We start from the raw sequence: 27,089 nt of genomic DNA, 5'->3' as shown, positions 1-27,089 counted from the left end.
AACTCCCATACAATATTAGAGCAGGTGCTGTTGTGTGAAGCGACAATATTATCATACAGGTGTAAGCAGGCACAGTTGCTTTTGTGGTGAAAATAAATACTGTCAAGTGGCATTGTAAGCCATCCACCTCCTGGTCAAAATTATCATAGAGCTCTTTTCTTAGTGTGTATTTTACATCTTTATTTTAGGTCAAATGTTTTGTCTCTAAGTTACTTAAAGTTTGGATCAAGGTCATGTGCTTTCTATCATTTTAGGTAAACTAGTGGTGGAAGGAGTACTCAAATCTTAAATTCCCAATTCCTCATGGAAAGTAAAAAAAAAAATTAAATTCAGTAAGAAAAAATACTTAAATAAGTTAATGTCCTGTATTTTAAAGTACAATACTATCAGCAAAAACAAAGTATTAAAAGTTGTTCTGATGAAAAATTGCTCTTTATTGTTCCTCGAAGTTTAGCTACAGAAAATGTAAATTCATATTCTAATTTCTAAAGTAAAGTATTGGATCATTTTATCTCTTGGTCCTCAAACTGTAATTTATACTTCAAACAGCACAGGGGGGCAAGGTAAGGTTCTGTCCCATCTGGGGGCTTTTAGTATGAAAAAGTATGTATGTTTTCAGCATGTTAACCATTAAATGAGAGACTGAGAGAGAGAAACCATAAAGGTTAAAAGATATAAGCCGTAATACCATTCAATATAAATCAGAAACTGCTGTGGGGGCAATTGACAATCCAATCAACCAATAGTGTTACTATGTGGCAAATTGACCCCATTCAATGTTTGACATCTCTACATAAGTGGTTATGATCATTTGCTTTGATTTATATTTAATTAATATTCCTAATTTTATTAAGGACAACCGGGTAAATATAAAATGTACATGATTTTATGTTTTAGTTGTCCTGTACACATATTTGTCAAAAAGGTGTTCCTTGGGGTCAATTTAACCCAATGAACGCCTTCAATTTTGTTCCTCTTTACTATAAATGTTTATCATTGTTTTTGCGTGCTATTTGCATGGGTGTGGTTATTTTGGGTGTGTGCGATGGTGTCGTGCCGAAAGAAAGAGGGATGAGCCGAGAAAACAGGAAGACCAGCACACACACACACAAGGCACTTTGCCCCCTGCCTGGCATTTAACAAGGCAACACATAAACTGGAGGTCCATGATCTCTGTAGTTTATTTATTATTATTAAATGACATCACTATTACTAACAGAACACATCATAATCAATGTCTACTGCAAATAAAACTTAAACTATTTAAAGAATTGAACAGAGACTCAAGGACAATAGAGAGGCTCCAGCTGAATGTATCCTGAAATAATACAGTATTTATTACAGATTGCTTCTAATTCTTTGAACATGGTCACTTTAAACAAAATAATTAGCAGTTTGACCAGCAACTTTACTGTGTGGTTTACTCTCACATTGTAACTTTTGGGAACATCAGGCAGGTGTTTTCAGAAAGAAAGCTCTTAATCAGCTTTAGTACTTTTTACAGTACAGTTTGAAGTACTGACTACTTTTTTATGTGTCTTATGTTTCAATTCTATTCTAAAATTCTATATCTCAGAGGGGAATATTGTACTTCCTATTTGAGCATAATTGTCTTAAAACTGCAGTTAACTGTTCTTTTCAGATTAGAATTTTATGAAGCATGTTCATTACAAAACTAAATGCAAGTTCTTCTACTTTTGATATGTTAAGTATATTTTACTGATGATACGTTACATTTTTATATTGTGCTGTTTATACTTTGACTAGAATTATGAAGCTACAATCACAGCTGGTATAACAATAAATGGTATTGTCCATCATATTGTAAACCTACTGAGACAATAAATTACAATTTGTCCTGACCACCTTTAGGAGAAGTCATGAATATGTCCTCAACGCTTGGCTGAGAGAAGTTTAGAAAGACAGAGCCAATCAGAGAAGACAGCTCGAGTCCCTCAGTGAGGAACTAAAGCAGCTCAAGAGAGATAGAGAGAGCTGGAAGGTGGAGGTAGCAGCACTGAGAGAGGAGCTGATAGGGAGGGACATAATACTAACAGAAGAGTCTGAACACTCAATGCTCTCCAGCCACAACCACCTCTCAAGAGCAGGTAAGTCACCTCCTAAACCAGCCCTTGCCTGAAACAAACTGTCTCCGCCCAAAGCTATTTTGTTGTATTTTAAAGTGTGTCTGGGGCTCTTTAGTTCTCTTTGATTTTTTGAATACATTTTGGAAAGAGTTGTTGGAGAGTGCCTGAAAACAAACACTTTCATTGCCAGCGTCTGCTTCAATAATTGAGCATTTGGCAGTAAAATAACTTTGAGGTTTGAAGGTGTGCTTGTGACTGGACAACTACACTTTTTAATTGAGGTGGTGGACGATCATTTTACCAATGACAGGTGCCTTGTATTTGAATGTATTTCCACATTTTAATTAATCTTGCTCAACTTGCTTTGCAGGCAGAAAGAGTAGAACGAAGAGAGGTTCAAAGAAAATGTAAGTAGAACAATTTAATTTAATTAATTCACAACTGAATATGTTAGGATACTGAAACACAACATCAACGGTAGAATAATACATACAAAAAAGAACTTGGCTATTTTGAAGTTATAATACAGTCATTAATATGCTTTGGATTAGATGTATTATTTACAAAGTGTAGATATACTCAAATTACTTTAAAAGAACACATCTGTTTGCTACTGGTTGTTCCTAAATGTCTGTGAAGCTTAAACAGTTAACTTAACAGTTAATCTATTAGAGCTGTTGTAGGAGCCATATTCTGTTTAATATTATTTGTGTGTGCTATGGATGTTTTTGGCGACCTTGAGTGCCTGTGGGAATTTAATATGAGATGGGCAGAGTGCAAGGTGTGGCTGATTACACAGCACAACGTTTATCTACATTGGCATAGCCCACATCCTGCTCTTTTGTTTGTTTTAAGAATTAGAATTAGTCAGTTTTCTTTGATTTTTGTACCAAATAAACCATAAGACCTTTTTTGCAAACTCAACAAACTTCTGGACATTATATTCTTTGGACTCAAGCATTGTTAGATTCTAGTCTGCAGTCAGTCACCAGTGATATTTTTTGGAACCAGGAACATTTGAGAGACATTTAATACATTATGAGCCTCTACCCCAATTCCATTGCACTTTGTGCAATGACAAAGTCAAATTTATTTCTATAGCACATTTAAAAACAACATCAGTTGACCAAATTGCTGTACAAAATGGAGGAATGTCAAAGTTTCAACTTTTGTAAACGACCAATGCAGAAAAGTCTTCAGCAACGTTTAAACTGTTGATTGAAAATAAAAAGAATTCTGATTCTAATTCTATTGTTTAATCTGCTGCATATATTGAAGTGTTTTCTACTTGCCCTGTTGGTCAATGATACAAAAGTTTTATTAATATAATCCAGGGTTGGTTTCTCTTACAATTGTTTGCCGTCAATAGTAGTTTTGAAGAGAAACAGAAAAAAATACAAATATTTGTCTGAAATAGGCATTTTTAAATTGCGGATGTTCCTAAAGCAGTATGTAAACCACCAGAATTATATGAGCTGCTCTGTGTTAGGGTTATAGCTGGCAACAATAATTTTGGTGGAAAAGTTGTATAACTGAAAAAAAAATTAAAAGACAGCAGTTACAGTGTATCTATAATTCAGTTGGCATTAGTTTACTATCTGTGTTGATTCCCACCCACCGTATTAATTATGAATCCCTGAAAGTATGACACAATTTTTGGCTAAATTGTTACAGTAAATATGATATAATGTGTGTTGACACCACACAATGCCTGGATGAGTTACTGATTTAAAGACACTATTGTACACTGTAAATGCTGTGAGTTAGGGATGGCCATTTAGAATTTTTTCTTTAACCGGTTAACCACAAGTACTAACGGTTAACCGTTAAGATTTAATGTAGCCTATTTATAGTGAAATACATGAAGCATTATAGCAGGGCTCCCGACCTTTTTTTGTTCCAAGGACCGGCATATTAATTTAAAAACAATTCAGGGACCAGTAGCCAATTTAAATGCCTAGATTTTGACATTCACACGGCACCTTGTCTGTTGTGAGAAGAGTCTAATATGGGGAGGGGATTGGATTTTTTCAATTAAGTAATTGTAGATCAGAGGTGGACAGAGATGATGGGGAAAGGCAGGCATAATGTTGTTTTCATTATAATGGCCAGATACTTTTTTTTATGCAAGTTCAATATTTGTATGAGTTCATACTTTAAACCTTGAACCTTGAGTACATACTGCAGTTTGTATTTGACAGACTTTAGGCTTTCCAAAGAATGATTTTTTCTTCAAGGACAAGTGTTGCTTACTGCAAAATGAAAGTGTGTGTGCTCTTATATGAGAAACAGAGAAAGTGTATCCTTTTTACATGGCTATGCCTTTTTTAAGTGTGTGAGGAGTAATTTGCTGGTTATGCTGTGCACCAGGAACTAAGTAATAAATGAGTTTACAGCCAAGGAAAATATAACACAACTAGGCTTTACTTACTAAGGAAACGTTCTTAAGCCTTGAGGAGTTGCAACTTCAATGACTTGATTCCGAAAACTGGACCAAGAGTAAAATTCAGAAAGAGACTCAGAGAATACTTACAGGTAATGTGCAAGTCTTGGTAAAAAAAAACACAAAAGCAACTAGAATATTCAAGGTATTCAACAGAACACCTCTGGATAAAGGATATGGAAACGGTTACATTTTATACAATACAGAATAATACATTACAATTTTTGGATCGTAAATAAGAGCGAAAAAAGGGACCACTTGATGTCAAACTTTTAATTGGAATCATTACTAAAAAATAAAGCTAAAGCTTTCTGATAGGTCGTCCAGGAATTTATGATCACATGATTGCAAAACTTGTTTCATACTGAAATGCTGATTTCAGACTAAGTTTTCTATTGGCCTCGCATTTTCTAAAACCAATTCTTACTTCATATGAACCATGTCTAATCTGTGTAAAAATGTATTTGGCCTGTCGTTAAAGACAACTGTCCACACAATGACTGAGTCAATAAGCCTCACCAGACCTGTTTTAATTTTTTGACAACTCCCACACAATATTAGAGCAGGTTCTGTTGTGTGAAGCCACAATATTATCATACAGGTGTAAGCAGGCACAGTTGCTTTTGTGGTGAAAATAAACACTGCCAAGTAGCATTGTAAGCCATCCACCTCCTGGTCAAAATGATAATAGGGCTCTTTTCTTAGTGTGTATTTTTCATCTTTATTTTACTGGTAGGTCAAATGTTTTGTCTAGAAGTTAATTCAAGTTTGGATCAAGGGCATGTGCTTTCTATCAATTTAGGTAAACTAGTGGTGGAAGGAGTACTCACATATTTTACTTTAGTAAAATTCCCAATTCCTCAAGTACAGTAGAAAATACTTAGTTAAGTTAATGTCCTTTATTTTAAAGTACAATATACTTGTTCTGATGAAAAAATGCTCTTCATTGTTCCTCCAAATTTAGCTACAGAAAATTTAAATTCATATTATAATTTCTTTTGTTAAAACTTATAAATATTGGATCATTTTATCTCTTGGTCCTCAAACTGTAATTTAAACTTCAAAATACAGCACAGGGGGCAAGGTAAGTTTCTGTCCCATCTGAGGGCTTTTAGTATGAAAAAGTATGTATGTTTTTCAGTATGTTAACCATTAAATGAGAGACTGAGAGAGAGAAACCGTAAAGGTTAAAAGATATAAGCCGTAATACAATACAATATAAATCAGAAACTGCTGTGGGGGCAATTGACAATCCAATCATCCAATAGTGTGACTATGTGGCACATTGACCCCATTCAATCCCTACATAAGTGGTTATGATCGTTTTCTTTCATTCATATTTAATGGATATTCCTATTTTTATTGGGACAACTGGGTAAATATAAAATGTACATCATTTTATGTTTTAGTTGTCCTGTATACATATTTGTCGCATAGGTGTTCCTTGCAGTCAATTTGACCCATGCTGTTTCATCTGTGTTTAACGCATAACAGGTATCAATATTTACCAATTTTTATTTTATTTTGGTTGTTTAGCATGGCATTCACTATAATGTGCAATTGTATAACCTTCAAGAAACATTCCACTGATTTAGGGCCCTAATCTACCTAACCATACCGGCAGTGAGAGCCCTCATACAATGGGTATTCTGGATCTATAAGGAGGTGGGGGGGAGGGGGAGATGTTTGCGATCGATGCAAGTCATGTGACACACTGCACTCAGCATGCAGTACTCACATAACTTTAATAATAATCAGTAGCCATAGCTGTCAAACAAATGTCAAGTAGGTTAAGTGTAATATTTCCATCAAAAATGTACACCGAAGAGAAGAGTAATAACATAAGTGGGATGGTATCAGGGAACTACACACTGATGGTGTTACAGTAAAACATCCTGCGTTTTACAAGTGGCTGACCATGAACGCCTAAAAGTTTAGTTCCTCTTTACTATAAATGGTTATCATTGTTTTTGCATGCTATTTGTATGGGTGTGGTTATTTTGGGTGTGTGATGGTGCCCTGCTCCAGGCAAAATATAAATGATGCGTACAGACAAGAGGAAGAATAACAACACACAAGGGCATTACTGAAAGAAAGAAAACAACAAGGCTGTGAGTTATTGACCTATACCAACACATTTCTAACTTCATATTAACCTAACCTATTACCATGAATAACTTTGTCATATTGTGATTGTCTTTCTGCCGTAGCAGCGGGTGACTCATTAAAACATGTGATCTCTCTCAGTGCAGGGAGGGGGCACTTAAACCGGTTAAAGTTATGGGCAGAGATATGTGTCAGTATGATGATTCAACAAACTAATTTATGACTTTATATTTCCTGAACATTAAATAACGGTCAACCGCCGGACACTGTAGCCTAGTATCAGAGATCTGCACACTTCCTCAAAGAAACCGGATGTGCACATCTCTACTTGAATCTGAATTTTTTCTACTTGAATTTGAAAACTTGAATTTAGAACTTTTATTTGAATGTGTCATTTCGAATATTAACTGATTCAGATTCAAGTATAATTAATTAAAATTCAAATGGATTAATTCATATTCAAGTGTATCATCTATCTGCCCTGCTTTTCAAAATGGCAGCCTGAGCCCACTGCTTGTTAGATGATTTTCGCGATCTTTTTCGCGATCTTTTCAACTTCCGGTCGTAACAACATGGACATGTACATCTCATAGAGCATAAGTTTCTGAACATTTCAAAAAAAAAGTAAGTCTCTACCCCATTCCTGTGATGAGTTATGGTCGTTTAAAGAAACCACCAAAATTAGCTAAAACGGCTAAAGCTAGCTAATACTCCGCTAGCTAGCGTTAGCTCTATAGTGTTCTGTCTTTTTTCACCGCATCATGTCATCGGCACTCACCCAGACAGATCCGGAGCTTCTCCTCCTGAGATCCGAGCTCAAGTCAGTGGAGAGTCTCATTCACGATCTCCTCCAGCGGCAGTCCTTCCTAGTCTCCAAATTAGCTGTGCTTGAAAAAGCTCCTCTTTCAAGTTCTCAGGCACCGGTTAGCGGCGTTTTTACTGCTTCTGCTGCTCAGTCTCCCGACGCTGCATGGACGTCTGTTGTGAGGAGGGGCAGACGATCTTCTACACGATCTTCTCATCCTCTTCCTCCTCCTCTGCTCTCCTCTCCATCTCCTCCTCTGCTCTCGCTGGATCCTGTGTTGACGCGCAATCCATTTGCTCCGCTGGAGGTGCTATGTGGAGCTGCTGAACCTGCGGCTCGTGTTGCCGGCTCTCCATCTGCTTCGCCGGTCCAGACCTGCTCCAGGGTGGCACGGGGACGTCGGGGTTCCACTTCCCAGTTTGGATGTCGAGATCGCCGCCGTTTACCAGCTCCAGCCGGAAGTGTGTTTCCCTGTGTGCACCCCTCCGTGCCTCCTCGAAGTGGTGCCCCCGATGTTGACATCCGCTGTACGGGTGGGGTTCTCTCTCGCGGCTGTGCCCTGCCCTCACCTCCTCCCCTCTCATCGAAGCTGTCTCTCTACTGTGGGAGCTGCTTGAATCGCCAACCTGAGATCCTCATCATCGGTGACTCTATTGTCAGATTTCCTTGTCTCCCTGGTGCTTTCACCTATTGCCTCTCTGGAGGAAAATCATCTGACATTATGGAGCTAACACCTGCCCTCGTTGCCCTCCACCCTACTGCCCACACAGTCATCCTGCATGTTGGAACTAATGATGTAATGGATAAACGATCATACCAACTGTTTGACAATCTACAGAGTCTGGCCCTCACCCTGGAGAGCCTGGGGAAATTCTGTATATTTTCCGGCCCCATTCCCACGTCATCCAAAAGCCCTGAGCGCTACAGCCGTCTTCTGGATTTCCATGAACGACTGGAGTCCTGGTGCTCGGGCAACTCTCTGGGCTATATTAACAACTTTGACTCATTCTCTAGACACACACTCCTTAAATCTGACGGCCTCCATCCCAATGCCAAAGGTATTAAAGAACTTACTAATCACTACATTCATCACATCGCATCTTGGCATAATTCGGACTGATATTTACCACAGCACGACCCTACCAAATCATCCCCCATTAAAAAAAGATCTCCCCAGGGGTCCTGCTGAAGTATCCCCCAATTTAACTCATAACAACACCTCAAATTGTCCTTCATTCATCACAGACATCACTGATTACCCCCTTTGCTCTAAACTAAATTCCCCACAAATTCTTAAATCAAGAAAGGGCTTGGGTTTTCTTCATCTAAATATTAGAAGTTTATTGCAGCATGATAAATTAGACCATGTAAAGATTTTAGCGTCCCAGGCAGATCCAGATGTCTTGATTCTGACTGAATCCTGGTTAAAGAAGAGTACAGATGACTCTATTGTGGCAATTAATGAATACAATTTATTCAGAATAGACAGAAACGCAAGGGGTGGGGGAGTGGCTGTCTATGTTAAATCCTGTTATTCTGTAACACTTTTACATGCTGTCTCTGTTCCAAATTGTTTTGAATTTATCGCGCTAGAATTATCTTTATCGTCAAATGATTGTTTTGTTGTAATTGGTGTGTATAGGCCCCCTTCTGCTGTAACTAACTCCTTAAACGATCTAGCACATATGCTCTCCAGTTATGTAAATAGAGAGGTAATTGTGATGGGTGATTTTAACGTTGATTGGCTTTCTGGTGCCTCTGAACCTTTCAAAGAAATCTGTAGCAACGTTAATCTTACACAATTAATAACTGAGTCCACAAGACCCAATCTAAAAAACCCAGCAAAATCAACTTTAATCGATTTAATCCTATCAAATAAAATAAATAAAATAGTCTCAGCTGGTGTTTTTGAGTTTGGGATTAGTGATCACTGCCCAGTGGCCTGTATCAGAAGTATTCATTTAAAAAGATCTCAACCTAAAATCATAATTAAGCGTAATTTTAAAGGTTTTAATGAGCAAGCCTTTTTAAGTGATCTCCGTCATAGTGACATTCAACTCACTACGGAAATTTCGGATGTTGAGTTAGCCTTAGACTATTTCATCAATACTTTCACCTCAATTATAAACAAACATGCGCCCCTTAAAAAGCATAGAGTAAAAAATAGATCAAACCCCTGGTTTACAAGTGAACTGTCTGATTTATTTTCTGAAAGAAATAAAGCATGGTCTCTAGTAGGGGTGTGCGGAGACGTCATTATCTGTATCTGTATCTGTATCTGTTCAACCAACAAAATTATCTGTATCTGTATCTGTATCCGGATACACGACAAGAAGTGGGCGTGGCGTATACCGGAAGTTTCTTTTACATTAGCCTACATTAAAGGAAGTCACAACTAAATTGATTTTCTAAACTAATATTCATTGTCAATGCAATTGTTGTCCCTTCAAAGCATCACATTGATGTAATGTTGACATAAGTCAAAAAGTCAGATATATTTCTACCTTTTCATCTCTCTCTCTCTCTCTTCTTTGTTCTCAGAATACGAAGAAATTCAGGGAACGAAAATATTGATAAATAACAGCCCAAATCTGTGCATAGGCTACTCACTGTTAGTAAATGAGGGCCAGTGTTTTACTTTTAACTTAATTAAGGTATCCCTTTAACTGGGGGAAATACAGCTGTATTTCATCATTATTTTTTATCTCTATCTCTATCTCTCCCCCTCCCTCTTTTTTTACTTTTGTTTTACTAAACTAAGATTTAGGAACAATATATGTATCAACGTACCAATCTCATAAACCCTAAATAATATCTTAGCCTTTCCACAAAGCCACATGTGATTTTAATGTGTCAAGTTTGCAGTTTCCGATTTTATTGTATAGGTCCTGAAGTAGGCCTAGCCGTATACGCATTGATTGACAGCTGAAAAAGTACAGGTCCTAAACATCAGTTTGATGGAAACGTTGTGGTGTTTGAAAGAGTTTAAGCAGTAGGCCTAGTGAATGTAAATACATCGGGGAAGGGCTGACGGTGACTCGGGGTGCAGCATATTCCATCGGTTCGTCTCTTCTCCGCCACGGCAGCGGAGGAAACTCACATAAAAACGGCAGCGAATGCGACAGGTAGAACCCTCTATTCAAGGGAAAGGGCGAACGCGCTGCGTTTATCAGTGGATAAAAAGAGAGAGACCGCGGGTCACGGGACGCGCCCGGTCCTCTCATGTCCACCGCAGAACAGCTGTTAGTGTCATTCTACCTGTTGTGTCATTGAGGCGGAACGCGCTGCGTCAATTAGGCGCATAATATATTAAAAAAAAAATCCCCGAATAATAACGGGACTATTCGGAAATTATCCGTATCCGTATCTAACTCATTATCCGTGCTTATCCGAATACATATTCGGATTCGGGCTCATCCCTAGTCTCTAGCTAGACGCTCTGGAGATAATACCAATTGGACTATTTTTAGACAATTTAGGAATAAGTGCACAGCCCTGGTCAGGAAAGCCAAATCCGAATATTACCTTGAATTAATCTCCGACTGCTACTCTAACCCTGCACTATTTTGGAAAGCTGTGAACTATAATAAAAACAATTCTAGCACAGTTCCCACTCAGATCAAATTAAATGGTCACACTCTCAATGATCAAAAAGAGATTGGCTTAGCTTTTAATAAACATTTTGTAGCTGCTGGTCAACTCTTTCAAAATGGAGGTTGTACACCTTCTACAACCAGTAGTAACGTACCGCCTGTCTCTCAAACTCCTATTTTCAGCCTTGATCTTCTTCCCACAAGTTTTGTTGTAGATGCGCTCCTCGCCATCAACCCCAAGAAGTACATGGGAGAGGACAATTTGGACCCGTTTTCAATCAAGCTTTCGACACATATAATATCAAAACAAATAACCCATATTTTTAATCTTTCCATCTCCTCTGGAATAGTTCCTAAAATTTGGAAAAAAGCTCACGTAATTCCTTTACATAAAGGTGGTGACAAAAATAATCTTAATAACTACAGGCCAATTTCCAAACTCCCATGCCTGGCAAAAATTCTAGAATCACTTATTAATAATCAGTTAAAAACATTTCTAACTAGTGCTTCCATTTTGAGCCCATTCCAATCTGGTTTTAGGGCAGGCCACAGTACTGTCTCTGCTGTGACTTTGGTTGTAGACAACATTGTTACAGCATTAGACAAGAAAAAGCACTGTGCAGCACTTTTTATTGATCTTTGACCACCATTTGCTTTTACGGAGGCTGCATGACATTGGCTTTGATCATTCTGCATGTAGCTGGTTTAGGGATTATCTCTCTGATAGACAGCAGTCAGTTAAACTCGGAAGATACCAATCTGAGTTTTTAACTGTTACAAATGGTGTCCCACAAGGCTCAATTTTAGGTCCAGTTCTTTTCACAATTTATATAAATAACATTGTTTCATCGCTAAAAAACTGTCACGCCCATCTATACGCTGACGACACAGTACTGTATTGCATTTCCGATTCGGTGCACCAATCTATTCAGAACCTACAAAGCTCTTTTAACACCCTGCAGGACTGTCTAGTGGACCTCAGGCTGGTTCTAAATACAGACAAAACCAAATATATGTGTTTCTCCAGAGCAAGAACTACAAATTTGAATGATTTTAATATTTTTACAAATAATGGATTTTTAATTGAAAGAGTCACAGAGTACAAATATCTTGGCATCTGGTTAGATGATAAACTCACTTTTAATTTTCATATAAAAAATCTTGTTCGTCGACTACGACAAAAAATTGGCTATTTTTATAGGAACAAAACCACCTTCCCTTTATTTAGTAGGAAAAGGATTATTGAGGCAGTTTTCATGTCTGTCCTTGATTACGGTGATGTGGTTTACCGGCATGCATCACATTCATGTCTTAAACTCCTGGGGCCTCATTTATCAACCGTACTTACGCACAAATCTGTGCGTAAGTAGGGCGTAAGAACATTGCCACGCAAAGTATGGCATTTACCAAAATGTACTTAGACTTATGAATGTGTGTAAATGTAAGCACAACTCTGACCATGCTTACGAACATAATCTAGTGGTAGAATAGCGATATTACAAGCACAAAGCAAAGCATTTAAGAGTTTCAACGTCTGCATTAACACTAGAACCGCCAGCGTTCTCTTTATATCTATAATCGCCACGCGTCAAATCCACCCGTGCATTTCTAGGGTAATATAAAGTCATACATTTGTTTGTTTAATCATCATCTGTGTTTTGGACCTCTTGTTTTATAATCTAAGTTTCTTTAAGAACACTGATCACGACTCAGTAATGAAACTGAAGTAGATGTAAAATCGCCAATACATCAATGAAAACAGATGGTCAAAACAGCGTCCAAATGAGCTAACATCCTAAATGCAATAAATAGTTATATGGCACACTTATTTTTAGGTAAGCTCTAATTGATTATTCATTAAATGTGTCACGTTTACATGTTTTGAAGCGGAGGATCCCTCCGATGCTCTCTGTGCGTCTCAGCACTCAGCTGTGAGCTGGACGAGCCGCGGTGACTCGCCAGACTCGCCAATCACTCATTTCACTTAGTAGGCTAACTCTATTGTTGTTAGGAGCTTATCTTCATCTCTTTTTTATTGAAAGAGTTTATGAATGACTGCACGTAAAGTTGTCAGATCGCGGCAAACAATGCCGTTGCCTTACAACTTGCTCGAAAATATCACATTTTCCCATGCAGCAAGCTTTCTTTTGTTTTAATGCCTGCACTAAGTGCGCCAACAAAATATGTTTTGCTTCGATTCAACCTCGTTTACAAGGGTTTCCATTTCTGTGTTGGAGAAGTTTCTTTTCGTTACCCTCGGCTCTTTACCATTGTGGCGGAGAGGGGTAAAACACATTCAGATGGTTGATAAAGGGATGTGTTGTGACCATATATGGTTAATTGGAGGCGTTTCTGAATGCAAATGGGCTGAGCGTGAACGAGCATGACACTTAAGAACATGTGGGATTTATCAAGATTGATGACTTACTGGTGTGCGTACGATAGGCCAGCGCACGTTTGATAAATACCGATTTTTTTGTACTTAAGCACATACTAAATTTCATTCGTAAGAGTGAATTTAGAACCTTTTCTACGCACTGTTGATAAATGAGGCCCCTGGACTCTGTTTTTCACTCTGCTTTAAGGTTCATCACAGGAGATGCTTATGACACACACCATTGTCTTTTATATGAAAAGGTTGGGTGGTCCTCCCTTAAAGAGAGACGTGACGCACATTGGCATGTTTTTATTTACAAAGTCTTGACCGGGAAGCTTCCTCGTTATTTAACTGAATTGCTGCAAATCTCAGATGGGCTTTATCAGACCCGCTCCACTGACATGCTTATGCTTTATGTCCCACAAGCCCGGTCTGAGCTAGGAAAGACAGCTTTTAGCTTCAGTGCCCCTGACTCCTGGAACAACTTACAGCAACAAATTAAACTAAATAACTTCATATCCTTTAACCAATTTAAACAAACTATTTTAAATCTGCCAAACTCTACCTGTAACTGTTTTAATTAGGCTATATTGTACTTTCACCCATTTAATTTTAATTGCTACCACTTAATCTTCACCACTGTGTAAATGTTTCAATTGTTTTTCTCTTCACCTGTTGTTATGTATTTGATATATTTGCGTTGAATATTGTTTATGTATTGTTGTTTTTCCTTTGAATTTGTTTGAATTCGACGTCATTGAAAATGAGGGTCACCCCTCAATTGGTCTCTCGAGGATAAATAAAAGTTAAATGAAAAATGAAAATGAAATAAATTCGAATTCAAGTATCAATAATTCAAATGCAGGTTGATCAATTCATATTCAAGTCGATCAATTCGAATTCAAGTTCTACTGACACATATCTCTGCCCATACAAAGTATCCAGAGTATATTCACCTGTAGAGAGAAAAAAAAGGGAGGAGCCGAGAAAATAGGAAGACTAGCACACACACTCACACACAGGCACTTTGCACCCTGGCAAGGCAACACAGTAACTGGAGGTCCATGATCTCTGTAGTTCAATTATTACTATTCAATCAGAAGATTCAGGTAAGCAGTTAGTGGTGGTTGTTGAATTATACTTGTAATTTGGACTAACTATTTTAATAGCTGACAAAAATGTTTTGCAGTGAATTCACATGGCGACCCCCGATTTTATCCGGGACAAACTAACTGAATGGGGCTTCACTGAGTTCCTGCAAAGATTTAAAGGTACTGCATTAGCATTCTGCTTTGAGTAGTTAAGGCTGAGATTTATGGTACTGAAATTGCAGCACAATAATGAGAAATGTTTTGCTTCATTGGTTAACTGTTATGCAAGTGTAAACTCTATACAAATACTATTCAATCTCTTTGTTCAGAGTGTATAATTGATCTAAGTTGTAAAACCAGTTTATTCAAGCAATCAATATATGTGAATGAATGGTGCTTACTTTGTTACTCTTGTGCTATGGTCATAAGAGAAGCAAAGCTATGTATATATGATGGGGCTGTTACTTCACTCTCCTAAGCTCAAGCCACTGATGTCTGCACATACTGAATGACTAAAAGTGCTGACATCAGGACCACCAGTTTATGTTGTTTCTTCTTTCATGTGTTTTTTTGTGATTTTAGATGAACACATTGATAAGGAAACTTTTCTAAGTCTTGGCAGTTTGGACCGCATCAGTGTCTTGATTCCTAAAATTGGACCACGAGTAAAATTCCAAAAGAGACTCAAAGAATACTTACAGGTAATATGTCCTGCTCACACTAATGTGTACACTAATTGGTAAGCAGTGAATGCAAATGTTCAAGGGTAACGGGACATTGAGCTTGTATCTAGATCTTATGTATCTAGATGTAGCACAAACATGACAGAATCAATGCAAGAATTTGCTTTCTTTTCAGCCAGGAGATGTCAAAAACAATTAGGATCCTTATATCAGCTCTGCCGATTTGCAGCTGCCTAAAGCCTAGTTAAGCATCCACAGCATGCATGCATGCATGCATTCGGTTTAACACATCCATGTTTCAGACAACTTTAAGGTAAATAGAAACATGGAAGAGTGTTGAGATAAAACAGTTTAGTTACTTGCTATGTAGTAAAAATGCTTCGCAAAGTTGATCAGAGTAAAATAACCTCCAGTGTGCAAGAATAGACTGCTGGGTAAGTGTTTGATTAACATTAATGCTTTTAACAGAGGACTTTTAAACAACGGCTAAAATCACAACAGTGCTCACATAAATCAATTACGACTAGTTTATTAGCTGATCATGCTGCCTTTGCTCATTTGACCCTGAATATATTGCTGCTCTTTCATCACTGTAATATTGCATATTTTATCATTTCCTCTTCATTAGTTCTACCTCTTTTGTCCCTTTCTTTAATTATTTTCTTTTAAAAGCTGCTTGTGGACACACTGTAAATAATTTATCTGTAAAATAACAGTAAAATGCTGGCAGCAGAGACGCCAGCAAGTTACTGTAATTCTATAGTACCCTTACTGTTAAATTATTTGACAGCTTTTTACTGTAATCGAAAAAACAGTATGTATCTGTATTTTTGGAATTCACAGTACGATACTGGCAGCAGAGACGTCAGCAAGTTACTGTTATTAATTATACAGTATTCTTACTGTTGAATATTTTACAGTTTTTGAAAGTAAAAGTGAAATGCAGTATTTCTCTGTGATTGTTTGAAAATAAATTAACATTCTAATTAGATGGTTGCAAGTAGATAACTAATAAATGTTTACTTTAGACAGATATAATTTAATACAATAACTCAATGTAGCAAATTAAAATATCAAACTTCTAACATTACATATGTTTTGTTCTGTGGCCTAAAGGCATATGTACATACATACATTAATATTGAAGTGATGCAAAATAAGAAGTAAACAGCTTAAAATATTGTGAATCAAACAGACTTTTATTAAGGGCAGTATTAACAAATACAGCTATACCATTTTGATTTATCTAATGCAATGCATTCTCTGTTAAACATATATATGATAATTTGGGAAACTCATGGAAGCCTTGTGGTTTACCTCTTAAAATAGTCCTTTGAGGTAGGCTTGTCTTTTACCTCTTAAAGAGTCTCGTGAGATAGGAGCATTCTTAGCTTCAGAAAGAGTCTGGGTGTTTGTAGACTGCTGGTATCTGAGAGGAGTCTTCTGGGTCGGGTAGAGATGACCATCACCTTGCTGTCATTGCTCCTCCATCTTGATTTGATCCAGTGTTGAGACTGTAAAACAGCAACAAAAAAATTGTCAAAATATATCTAGAATTGGGAATGTACAGAAACAACTCTGAGTCCATGCTGAAAAAGCTGATGAAGTCTGTTGTGACTAAGGGGCACTTTACACGACAACACGAAACGGTGCATACGCGAAAATATTTTCGCGGTTGCACTATATCAAGTTTTTGAGATCTACTCCCAGGGAGGATTTTTTGGAAAACACAACGGTTTTGGTTTCTTGTAAACACCGAAACCATTTTCCCTGGTAACGCTGACGTCACGGCTCCACTTCACGTATGCGTAGTCTAACATTTGCTGTCAAAATACCCACACGCGAGTTATAAAGTTAGAAGACAACGTAACATGAAAGGTGTCTCCGCGGCACCATCACTGTGATCAGCGGAGAGTGTCGTGCAAGGCTCAAATATAACACTCGCCAATTTAGTCTAAGCGATTAGTAAGTTATTGAGACCACCCGCTACTTATTCTGGGGAAAGATTTGTGCTCTGCCGGTTTTTCTAGCAAAATAAACGTGTGTAGCTTCTATATGCCCGGGACACGGCTCTCTCTACATTAAAAAACACTATCCATAGTTCAGTGCGCAGCGGTTAAGTTACTGTTCAACAAAAGGAGCATTAAGGCTACGGCTTCACAGTAAAAGCATTTCACTGGCTAAACATTAATAGCATTTCACTGGACAAACTTGAGTCGACTTTTATTTTTAAGTACGCCTAACAGGAAAGTAGCCGCTCACAAAGCCTCTTCACTATCATCAATGTCTAATGTTTTCACGAGTTCAATGCGGTGAAATAAGAGGACAGAAAGCTTGTCATTTACAATACTTGTAACCCCAAGCTTACACCAACCGCTTTATGAACGTTAATGTCATTAATTTTTGGTTACACTAAGGTTTTATGCATCAAATTGTACCGGAAGAGCTATCTACTAAGCTAAGTGTCACCGCTGACTATTGGCTTGGCATGCCTACTACACTGCTACTACAGCGATTTCGTCCCGTTTCCTCTGAAAACATGTGTATGAGTGAAGATGTCAGATAAATTGTGTCTGAACGAGGGTTTTTGTTTTAACCAAAAACGGGAAAACTGTCACGTTTTCACCGTGTAAAGTGCCCCTAAATGTTGCTTCATCACTCCATCAAAAGTGGAGTAGTGAGAGAGAGAGATGAGAGAGAACGCACTGACCTGATACATGTGTATTGACTGTAGCTGGCTTCTGCTGGACCCCCACACCGTGTCTTCTTGGAGGGAACTGTTCCCCGTATGGCCTTTGTGCCTCTCTCCAGATTAAGGCTATACCATTGAAGCAGCTGAAATCAGAATAGTCAAAGATTAGACACTGACTGTAAAAATTTAACTATTTTATGGGTTCAAAATTGACAATGCACTTGAAACAGTTGATACATTAGGCTTCAATTCAAATGTATAGGTGGCATGATATGATAATCAGCTCCACTGCGTCAGCTCTTAACAAGGAGCTAAAGGCTATCCACTAGCTAAAAACAACCAGTAGGCTACTACTCTAAAGAAAAGACTCACTAATGCTCAACACTCTTAGGTTTGAACACACATGGACTCTAACATGCGCTTAAGTATAAATGTTTGAGCTAGTTAACTCATCCTCACTGGTAAACAATATTCTAAAATCACATACTCACTTGATAGACAGGCTGCTGAGCATTAGTTTAATTTCAAACAATATCTTAAGCCACCTTTTAAGAGTAAATAATTGATCAGGAACATATTACCTTAAAATGTGTAGATGCTCCACTCGATCAATGCAGAGTAGACCTAATGCTGGACTTTTTGTTGATGCGTAGCACATGTCCTTCGAAGTTTGTCCTATCTGGAATGGCTCATTTCAACCTAATGTTCCTGAAAAAGGCCGTTGCCCGCCCACTTTCCAAAAAATACTGTACTGTACTGTAATTTAAAACTGTATCATACTGTAAAGGGCTTCTGAGCTGTCTTTTCAAATTGACCTTCCCACAATGCATTGCTAAGTACAGTAAAGAACCGTAATACATGAATACAGTAAATTAAATTAAAAATGTGGCCGTAAATTAACAGCAATTGCTTACAGGTGTTGAGAAATAGCATGTATGCGAATACAATTAGACTATGCATCTGGTTTGTCAAATGTGATGTGATGTCTATGTCAAATAAAAACTAATGTAACCTTCTGATGACCCCTAGAGGTGGGGTATCTATTCTAAATGTCTATGTCTAAGTTTATATCAGGTTACTAAAGATTCTAAGTTCCCATTTGATTGGTAAGGGGATTGATTGTAGCTTAATACACTAAGATTAATGAGACCTCCAACCCACACAACAACACGTGACCACGACTTGAGAGAATAAAAGTTTTGTATTTATAAAGATATCTTCGAAAACTAAGTTGCACTTGTTCTCTCAGCAATGTAGAAAAAATAGAAATATCGACCCAGAATAATGAAACAAAGTGAAATAAAACTGTACCTTAGCAGCACTAAGTACTTAAAATAAATAAAATATATCCCGCATGGGACTAGAATCACAGTGAAACTGTAATATGTGTTGTTTTGGTACAGGGTGCATGGTGCATGAGGTGACAGTGTGCAACACATATAGTTTCACTCACCTTTTGGTCTTCCATAAACGAAATGGCTTCTTCTGGAACCCCTCGAACCCGCAAGAAGTCGCTAATGGAAGCCATTTTAGCACAAGTAGGCTAGGGCTACTGGCTACTCTCATGGACGGCTACTCTGCATGTGGTTTCCTCCTACTGCATAAAGCAAAGTGTCTCTCCCACGGAGGTTGGTCCTTACAAGTACCCGTAGTTCTGACTTTAAAGTCAGAATTCTGACTTTTTTTTTTCATGAACAAAAAAAAATGTCAGAATTCAGATTTTTTTTTTCATGAACAAACAAAAAAAAGTCAGAATTTCATGAACAAAAAAAAAGTCAGAATTCCATGAATAAAAAAAAAAGTCAGAATTTAATGGAAAAAAAAAGTTGTTCGCCCATAGATGGCAGAATAAGGTCAGAACTTTTTTTTTTCAACCTTTTTTTTTTCATGTGTGGCCCTAATCCTCTTCCGTAGTTTAGTCTTGGACCCAAGAACCAAAAGAAAAACAAAACCTGAGTACTCAGAATAAAGAAAAAAAGTGTCAAAACAAAATAATCCTCAATTCTGTTCGTTCATTTTGTTCCTACCACCGCGTGGATTTGAGCACAATGTCCATGCAACTTCAGATGTCCGATGAGAGATGATGGATCCAATAACAGCGATGGTGGTGGAAGCAGTAGAATCAGTCCAGTTGAAACAGTTTGTCCCTCGAAAAAAACCAGCCTGCACAAAAGTGTGCAGCGCAGTTATTAAACAGCCTGAATGCTTTTCTTTTCACTGTCCATTGCATTACACTTATCTAATAATCTTTTTAAAAGTACACAGAATAAACTTTGCAATAGCTGCAACAGCATATTAATTAAATTTATCCTTTAACTTCTATTTTTAAACATGAACCTCATTGAATGCAAATATCAACCCTTTAGCTTATTTCTCCACACATGTAAATTAGCTTAACCATGTTCTAACACACTGCACATATTGCATGTAGCTAACACACTGCCACGGCCATTAACAAGGCACAAAACGGAGCAGCACGTGGAAAATAGCCTACCTTAAAAGCAGCAATACACATTCATTTTCGATGCTAAATGTCTGAACAGTTAACACCATCGGCCGTATCCAATTCACGTCACATACACATTATATCCTGACTGGTTTTTAAGTTTCACACACATATCTCAGGCAATTAAACAAACAATTACTCATTTTAAGCATAAACAAGGTAATGCTAAGCGGCTAACTCAATGCTTATTAGCTAACCTAGAACTGTTAACTCACCAGGATAATCGTCAATATACACTTTGAAAAGCACCCATCCGGAGCTTCCACTCAATTTCTCCCGAACCGACCACTAGTAGTTTTCCTTATCTCTATTGTCTAAATTGCAGTTTCTCACATTAGGTAGTTTATCAATATCGTTATCTTCGTCTAATTACTTGTAGTTGCTTTTTTTTTTTTTTTTTTTTTTTTAATTACTTGTAGTTGCATGTGTCTCGCAGTTTCTCTGTCTGCGTCATCGGCTGTCGGCCTATCATGCGCCTGTGATGCGTTTAGGGGGCATTGTAAACTACAGTATCTAGTGATTATTTTCTGAAAATGATGCTTTTAGGGAATTCCTGTGACTTTGGAACTACAGAAAATAACCTGGGTTACACTAACAAAGTAATAGTTTTAGATTTACCATATCCTGTATAATAACCTGTACTTATTCTATATTATATTTCTGCAGTTGTGTATTCTATGTAGATGTTGTATACGTCGAGAGTAATACATATGTACAATAAGCTAGAATTGTTGCAAGCAACAAAATAAATGTTGCCCTTTTTTCATATTTGCAGTGGAATTCCATGGAGACATGTTATTTTGTCCAGGATAAACTAACTGAATGGGGTCTGAGTGAGTTGATTCAGATATTTGAAGGTAAAGTTACAATTCGGCTTTGCGATGAAAAGAAGCTGCAGCACAATAGCAACATATCCCTGATATTCTTCTGATTGTTTTTGAAAAATCATAGTGAGTTTCATTTATTTTCAGATCAAGCCATTGACAAGGAAACGTTCTTAAGCCTTGAGGAGTTGGGCAACTTCAATGACTTGATTCCAAAAACTGGACCAAGAGTAAAATTCAGAAAGAGACTCAGAGAATACTTAAAGGTAATGTGCAAGTCTTTGTAAAAAAATAAATAAAAGCAGCTAGAATATTCAAGGTATTCAACAGAACACCTCTGGATAATGGACATGGAAATGGTTACATAATACAATACAGATTAATACACTACAATTTTTGGATTGTATATAAGAGTGAAAAAAGGGATGTCAAACTTTTAATTGGAGTCATCAGCAAAAATGGGTATTAGGGCAACAGATCACTCTTGTTTCATCATGTGCTAGTGAAGTCAATCTTAAATTTATGCTTGTGTCCACACTGCAGGCCCAGAACCAGACTCACGCTGATATACCTGAAATGCTGGACACTGGAATGGACACATATTCAGACCAAGAGGACAGCTCCCAAATGGTTTGTTAATGATCACACACGACAACTCAACAGAATAAGACTTACGGTGTGGTTACTTTGTTACTCTTGCGCTATGGTCATAAGAGAAGCGAAACTATTTTGTCTGCACATTTATTTATACTCTATAATCTTAACCATGTATCTTTAGCCGATCACAATGACTTGTGACTCATCACAGTGTATTCACAATGAGAGACAGACCAATCTTGCTTTTTTTCATGTAACATGTGCGTTTAAAACATTTTTTTTTAGATGAATGCATTGTTTCATTATGTGCTAGTGAAGTCAATCTTAAATCCAAGCTTGTGTTCCCACTGCAGGCCCAGATCCAGACTCACGCTGATATTCCTGAAATGCTGGACACTGAAACGGACACAAATTCAGACCAAGAGGACATCCCCGAAATGGTTTGTTAATGATCACACATAAAATCAGAATAAAACTTCAATTATGTTCTTCAATAGGTAGAGTTTGAGATTTGGGGAAATATTTTATTATTCGCTTTCTAACAAAGAGTTGGATGAGATATTTATACTCCTGTCAGTATGGTAAAACTAAAGGTGCTGGTAGGAGAATGTTGCTATGTTCAGACAGAAAAGCGAGCTGCTTCCCACCTGTCTAGTCTAACCAGCTATTTACCGTACAAGGGAAGTATACTTGTAGGGAACACAGAATTGGCAGAGATGTCAACCTTTTCATTTAAATAACCTGTTACTTGTTTAAGAAAAGCCTTCAGCAAATGTAGAAATATTCAGCATGGGCAAATTCAGTGTGACTATTATCATCCAGGCAGATGTTATGGCATTGGCCTCATTTAGTGCACTGGAGGCTTTGGTAATACACCTAAGAAATTGCAGGCTGCAGCAGGTTGTAATTCAATGTTCTTTTATGCAGGACCCGACTATTTTACCATGGCACTTTGAACCAACTTCAACATCAGACACAGATTGCGTGATGGTAAGACATATTGTTATTGTTATATTGTATTGTGACATTTGCTTATCTGAGATATTACTTGGAGAAATGATATGATTCTACTTTCCAGGCCCCCTGTGGAGGCTTTTGTTGTTACTTAATACTTTATGTTTGTGGCCTTAATTTTACTTTGTTGGCTTTGCATTTTCAAAGTTTATTTGATGATGAAAAATACATGCTTAGTTAAACATGAACAAATACATGTGTATTGGTGTGGCGATTCAGTTCTTTGTCCTGACACTTAAACCTTAGACCTACCAATTAAGAAGATATGATCATCATTATTGATTGTTCCTACATTAAATATTGCATGAGATATAACTAATCATGTTGTATTACTTATAGTTTGTGAATAACTACATGAATTAATTCATGCATTTCCATGCATGAAGTCAGGCATGAATTCCTGATGATCGATGTACCCTTAATATAAAGTGTTACTGCTTTTTGCTTTGTCTTCCGGCCTTGTCCTATGGAATGTGCACATCTATTTACAAAGCATATTCTGTAATTTCCCAATGGGACAATGCTTTCAGTCAACTAGGACATTAATTAAATTCCTAACCTCCCCCTGTTACATCAATCAAGTCCAAATGGGGTTTATGTTTTTGTTAACTCACACATTTATTCCAATAATTGTGTTATGCATGTAGAAAATATGTGATATGTCTTTACAGAGTGATGAGACAGTGTCCAACAGTAACTCAAGTACAGGCCTACTTGCTGTGATACTCTTCATTCTGCGTCACAGAGTAACTGCAGCTTTGGATGATTTCATGGCTTTATGGAACTTTCTCAGCCCTGTCCTGATTGTTGCATCTGAGAGTATTTCTGATAAGATTGCCGCTGTCTCTACGGTGTTTTACTGTCATGACTGTCAAAACTACATGGGAGAAAATCCTCCTGATGCTCCTTGTCCGCAATGTGGCAAAGTGTTCAACAAAAAGAGAAGCACTAAAGGTGGACATTTCTTTTTATTTACATCGGTGAAAGTGCTTCTGAAAGACATCCTTCAGAACCATGGCACTAAGTTGTTATCTAAAACAGTCAAACATGGACATGACATTAAAGATGTGATGGATGGGAAGATGTACCAGACTCTGCTTGAACAAGGAGGATTGGCTGCAGATGACATTACACTGACATGGAATAGTGATGGTGTACCAATTTATGAATCACCCACCTACTCTATTTGGCCCCTTCAGTTTACTATCAATGAACTTCCTTACATGCAAAGAAAGGAAAATGTCATAGTTGCAGGACTTTGGTTTGGCCAAACAAACCCAAACATGAAAACATTTCTAAAACCTTTCACAGATGAATGTCTAAATTTAGCCAACAACCCCATTCAGTGGAGGGACAGCAATGGTAAAGATCACTCCTCGAAAGTCTTCTGCTTGGTTTGTTCCTCTGATGCGGTGGCTAGACCACTCCTAAGGAACTGCAAACAATTCAATGGTGAATATGGTTGTGACTGGTGCTTACACCCTGGCGAGAGTATCAAAAAATGCAAGGGACACACAAGGTCCTACCCATATGATAAAATCAAACAAGAACCGAGGTCAAATGAAATGTTCATGAATGATGCAGAAGAGGCTGAAAGTAACACCCCAAAGAATGGAGTAAAAGGATCTTCTTTACTATCCAAACTTCCCTTGTTTGACATTGTTTTCGGATTTGTACCTGACTACTTGCACTCAGTCCTACGTGGTGTTTCTAAACAACTTATGTCTCTGTGGTTGGACCCAGTCAACTTAATGAAACAGTGGTATGTAGGTGAACAGATTGAGCAAATGGACTACCGTCTTCGCCGTCTAAATTCACCATTAGAAAAAAACAAAACTCCCCGATCACTGAAGTGTTGGGACGTTTGGTACCCATCAGAGTGGCGAGCGTTCCTTTTATTTTATGCTATTAGTGTCCTGCCTGGTATCCTACCTCCTGAATACCTGGAACATTATTTTTATCTGGTAGCTAGTATTCACATTCTGCTTCAAGAAACAATATCCCCACATGACCTCACCCTAGCCCATGAGTACTTGATACACTTTGTCAAAGACATGGAAGTACTTTATGGTCAAGAAAATGTGTCTTTCAACTGCCATCAGTTAATCCACCTAACTGAAAGTGTAGTGAACTGGGGGCCTCTCTGGGCAACATCAACATTTAGTTTTGAGAGAAACAATGGCCATTTAAGGGATCTGGTTAGTGGTATGAAATTTGACCCTCGACACATATACAAGAGATTTCTCATTTGGCATCACATACCCAGAGACCTTACTTCTTCAGTTTTTAACCGGCAATCCGATTTTGGTGAGTTATTAGCCAAGCTCACACCAGCCAATGATGGCAGTGGCTCCGACAAACCCCTCGGAAACTCGCACCATCCGGATCTCACAGGATCCACAAAACTAGCAGTTGAGGAGCTCTTGAATCGACCAGTTCCTACCAAATCACTTGAAGCCTGTGACAGCTTCACTTACAGAAACACTGTTTATCACTCTACAAGCTTGAAAGAGTCTGACCAAAACAGTTGTATTGGACTCCACAATGGCTGCTATGGAGAAATACAGCAGATTTTCCTTTTTAAAGATAATTGTGTTTGTGCGTCCAACTGTTTGTGCCAGGCTATTCCCATCATTGTGGTCCAGATGTATGTCAACGCTGGTACATTTTCCCATCCATCAAAGACTGTCTTTGTCAAAGTGAAAAAGACAGATGAACTTAAAGCTTTCTTCTTGGAGGATATCAGGTGTAAATGTATACATGTGGATGGTTGGTTTGTGCCTCTGCCAAACACATATGAGAGATATTAAACTGCCACACATACAAGGCACATCAATGCTAAACTCCCAGCCAATTCTTTTTTTTTTTGGGGGGGGGGGGGGGGGGGCGTGGAAAACAGGAAACTTTAGTTGTATAATGCCTCTTTTATCACATTTTGAAATCTTTTTTCCTGGTGCAAGCAGGGGAGTTGCTACAACACATCAGGAAGGTCTAAAACTATGGACTACTAGCCCCTGAGCAATGGCTTGGATGTGTGATGTTATTTTATTTGTGAGTATCACAATGGCATGACATTAATAAATCTATAACTGACTGTAAATATTAACAAAACATTAAGATACGTACATTCAAAGCCTTGTGACCACAAAATAACATTTAGTGGATAGAACATGCATGTCCACCATATCAATCTGTGCGCTACTTAGCCTTATGATCGCAACAGAATCTAACAAACTACATAGGAACTACAAGATGTAATGTGCCAATGAATGACCACACAGTTTTTATTTATATACTGTATATATATTTTCTTTATTATTACAGTACATTGTATTAACATCATTCTTCCAATGATGTGTATTTTTGTATGTGCTATTTGGTCATTTGTGTATGACATTTAACATGCTAAGATGTATTTTCTGGTAATTGACTATGTATATAGTGTTAAAATTATTTATTTTGGTCCTCACTTTGATGTCCATATGGGGAATACAATTGAAAGACATACAGTACATTATATGTTGTACAGTATATATTGCTATACGATAGTTCTGTAACTTTGGTGAAACACAATCTTAATTTATGTGGCTTCTCATCCATGTAATTCATCTTGATTGTATCCACTTGGAAAACTCCCTGACATATTGTTCTGAAAGACTTGATGAACATTTGAACAGTTGTAAATTAAAAGCAAAAATACTTTTGTATGAAATGATTTAGGATGACTCCATGATCCGGGTGAATCAGGATTAAAATGTTACTAGAAGAATGTTGCCTTACTTATTAATTCCGACAGCACTGCATCATGAGTAAAGCCAGTTAAACTGCAAAAACTGTTCCATTTGATCATGAATCAGGAGTCCAGATAATTCAAATAATTTATTCTGGTCATACAAAAACAGGACATTTTAATAATAAAATATTTAAAAGAGAGCATTGCAATGCCAATAAACAACATCAACACATTGAATACTATGGCATGACGATTGGCACAGAAATAAACAGTCAATGTGGTATCGCAGTGAACTAGTTGGGTGCACCAATCCATTTATGGTGTTAGAAAGTAACAACAAATATTCTTATATTCAGTCCGACCTTTATTCCTGAAACGGGCAATTGTAAATTGGACTACAGATGGAAATGAGTCCCGGGCTACAGTCTGGCATATTTACGCATGTTCATTAATGTGCATTGTCCTGAAATAAATAAAAAATAGGGCAACATTTGTAGAATCAGCATGCATTTTATATGTTCTTAAAATTTTAAAAGTC

The 27,089-nt window shown here is 37.6% G+C and overlaps 1 protein-coding gene across 1 annotated transcript; it reads left to right on the top strand.

The window, feature by feature from the left end:
- Positions 1-2,456: 2,456 nt before the first annotated feature.
- On the top strand, positions 2,457-25,813 carry LOC307263471 (uncharacterized protein; the record flags this gene model as incomplete). The annotated part of the gene is made up of 10 exons (XM_080044618.1): positions 2,457-2,494; positions 14,601-14,682; positions 15,085-15,203; positions 21,159-21,240; positions 21,355-21,473; positions 21,751-21,837; positions 22,158-22,244; positions 22,732-22,794; positions 23,490-24,414; positions 25,782-25,813. Exons 2-10 carry the CDS (start codon positions 14,610-14,612, stop codon positions 25,811-25,813), a joined length of 1,587 nt encoding a protein of 528 aa, XP_079900744.1. The 5' UTR covers positions 2,457-2,494; positions 14,601-14,609.
- Between the last annotated feature and the right edge of the window lie 1,276 nt (positions 25,814-27,089).

The sequence above is a fragment of the Ammodytes marinus genome, assembly GCF_949987685.1.
Source record: "Ammodytes marinus genome assembly, chromosome: 16".
Taxonomy (NCBI): Eukaryota; Metazoa; Chordata; class Actinopteri; order Uranoscopiformes; family Ammodytidae; genus Ammodytes; species Ammodytes marinus.
The sequence above is the reverse complement of the archived record's forward strand: the minus strand, read 5'-3'. Positions and strand labels throughout refer to the sequence as shown.